The following is a 2,500-nucleotide window of genomic DNA, read 5'->3' on the forward strand; positions in this document are numbered from 1 at the left end:
TTCCTGATATAGTCATTATATATTCATGGCATAGTCATTATATATTCATGGGATAGTCATTATATATTCCTGATATAGTCATTATATATTCATGATATAGTCATTATATATTCCTGATATAGTCATTATATATTCCTGATATAGTCATTATATATTCCTGATAAGTTCCTGATATAGTCATTATATATTCATGATATAGTCATTATATATTCCTGATATAGTCATTATATATTCCTGATATAGTCATTATATATTCCTGATAAGTTCCTGATATAGTCATTATATATTCCTGATATAGTCATTATATATTCCTGATATAGTCATTATATATTCATGATAAGTTCATGATATAGTCATTATATATTCATGACATAGTCATTATATATTCCTGATAAGTTCCTGATATAGTCATTATATATTCCTGATATAGTCATTATATATTCATGATAAGTTCATGATATAGTCATTATATATTCCTGATAGTCATTATATATTCCTGATAAGTTCCTGATATAGTCATTATATATTCCTGATATAGTCATTATATATTCCTGATATAGTCATTATATATTCATGATATAGTCATTATATATTCCTGATATAGTCATTATATATTCCTGATATAGTCATTATATATTCCTGACATAGTCATGATATATTCCTGATATAGTCATTATATATTCATGGCATAGTCATTATATATTCCTGATAGTCATTATATATTCATGGCATAGTCATTATATATTCCTGATAGTCATTATATATTCCTGATATAGTCATTATATATTCCTGATAAGTTCCTGATATAGTCATTATATATTCCTGATATAGTCATGATATATTCCTGATATAGTCATGATATATTCCTGATATAGTCATTATATATTCCTGATAGTCATTATATATTCCTGATATAGTCATTATATATTCATGATATAGTCATGATATATTCCTGATATAGTCATTATATATTCCTGATATAGTCATTATATATTCATGACATAGTCATTATATATTCCTGATAAGTTCCTGATATATGAAATGTTCCAGGGGCCGTTTTGACGGCCGCCGCGTGGCTGTGAAGCGGATCCTTCCAGAGTGTTTTGACGTTGCAGAGCGAGAGGTCCAGCTGCTCCGGGAATCGGACGAACATCCAAACGTCATCAGATACTACTGCACAGAGAGAGACAAACTGTTCACCTACATCGCTATAGAACTATGTGCTGCTACGCTACAACAGGTAGGTAGATACTACTGCACCGAGAGAGACAAACTGTTCACCTACAACGCTATAGAGCTGTGTGCTGCTACGCTACAACAGGTAGGTAGATACTACTGCACCGAGAGAGACAAACTGTTCACCTACATCGCTATAGAACTGTGTGCTGCTACGCTACAACAGGTAGGTAGATACCACTGCACCGAGAGAGATAAACTGTTCACCTACATCAGGTAGGTAGATACTACTGCACCGAGAGAGACAAACTGTTCACCTACATCGCTATAGAACTGTGTGCTGCTACGCTACAACAGGTAGGTAGATACCACTGCACCGAGAGAGATAAACTGTTCACCTACAACAGGTAGGTAGATACTACTGCACAGAGAGATAAACTGTTCACCTACATCAGGTAGGTAGATACTACTGCACAGAGAGAGATAAACTGTTCACCTACATCAGGTAGGTAGATACTACTGCACAGAGAGAGATAAACTGTTCACCTACATCAGGTAGGTAGATACTACTGCACAGAGAGATAAACTGTTCACCTACATCAGGTAGGTAGATACTACTGCACAGAGAGAGATAAACTGTTCACCTACAACAGGTAGGTAGATACTACTGCACAGAGAGAGACAAACTGTTCACCTACAACAGGTAGGTAGATACTACTGCACAGAGAGAGATAAACTGTTCACCTACATCAGGTAGGTAGATACTACTGCACAGAGAGAGACAAACTGTTCACCTACAACAGGTAGGTAGATACTACTGCACAGAGAGAGACAAACTGTTCACCTACATCGCTATAGAACTGTGTGCTGCTACGCTACAACAGGTAGGTAGATACTACTGCACCGAGAGAGATAAACTGTTGACCTACAACCTGGTGTAGTATATATATAACCTGGTAGTGTATATATAACCTGGTAGTGTATATATAACCTGGTAGTGTATATATATAACCTGGTAGTGTATATATAACCTGGTAGTGTATATATATATATATAACCTGGTAGTGTATATATATATAACCTGGTAGTGTATATATAACCTGGTAGTGTGTATATATATAACCTGGTAGTGTATATATATATAACCTGGTAGTGTATATATATATAACCTGGTAGTGTATATATATAACCTGGTAGTGTATATATATAACCTGGTAGTGTATATATATAACCTGGTAGTGTATATATATAACCTGGTAGTGTATAATATATATCCTGGTAGTGTATATATATATATAACCTGGTAGTGTATATACATAACCTG

At 34.3% G+C, this 2,500-nt stretch overlaps 1 protein-coding gene across 1 annotated transcript in view; it reads left to right on the plus strand.

Annotated features, from left to right (window-relative positions):
• Window positions 1-2,500, plus strand: part of LOC124024581 (serine/threonine-protein kinase/endoribonuclease IRE1-like) — a 54,362-nt gene that overhangs the window by 34,196 nt on the left and 17,666 nt on the right. Inside the window, exon 16 of the mRNA XM_046338480.1 lies at window positions 1,051-1,240. Coding sequence (XP_046194436.1) covers window positions 1,051-1,240 — 190 coding nt within the window. The remainder of the gene's footprint in view (window positions 1-1,050; window positions 1,241-2,500) is intronic.

This window comes from Oncorhynchus gorbuscha, unplaced genomic scaffold, assembly GCF_021184085.1.
Source record: "Oncorhynchus gorbuscha isolate QuinsamMale2020 ecotype Even-year unplaced genomic scaffold, OgorEven_v1.0 Un_scaffold_1932, whole genome shotgun sequence".
Taxonomy (NCBI): domain Eukaryota; kingdom Metazoa; phylum Chordata; class Actinopteri; order Salmoniformes; family Salmonidae; genus Oncorhynchus; species Oncorhynchus gorbuscha.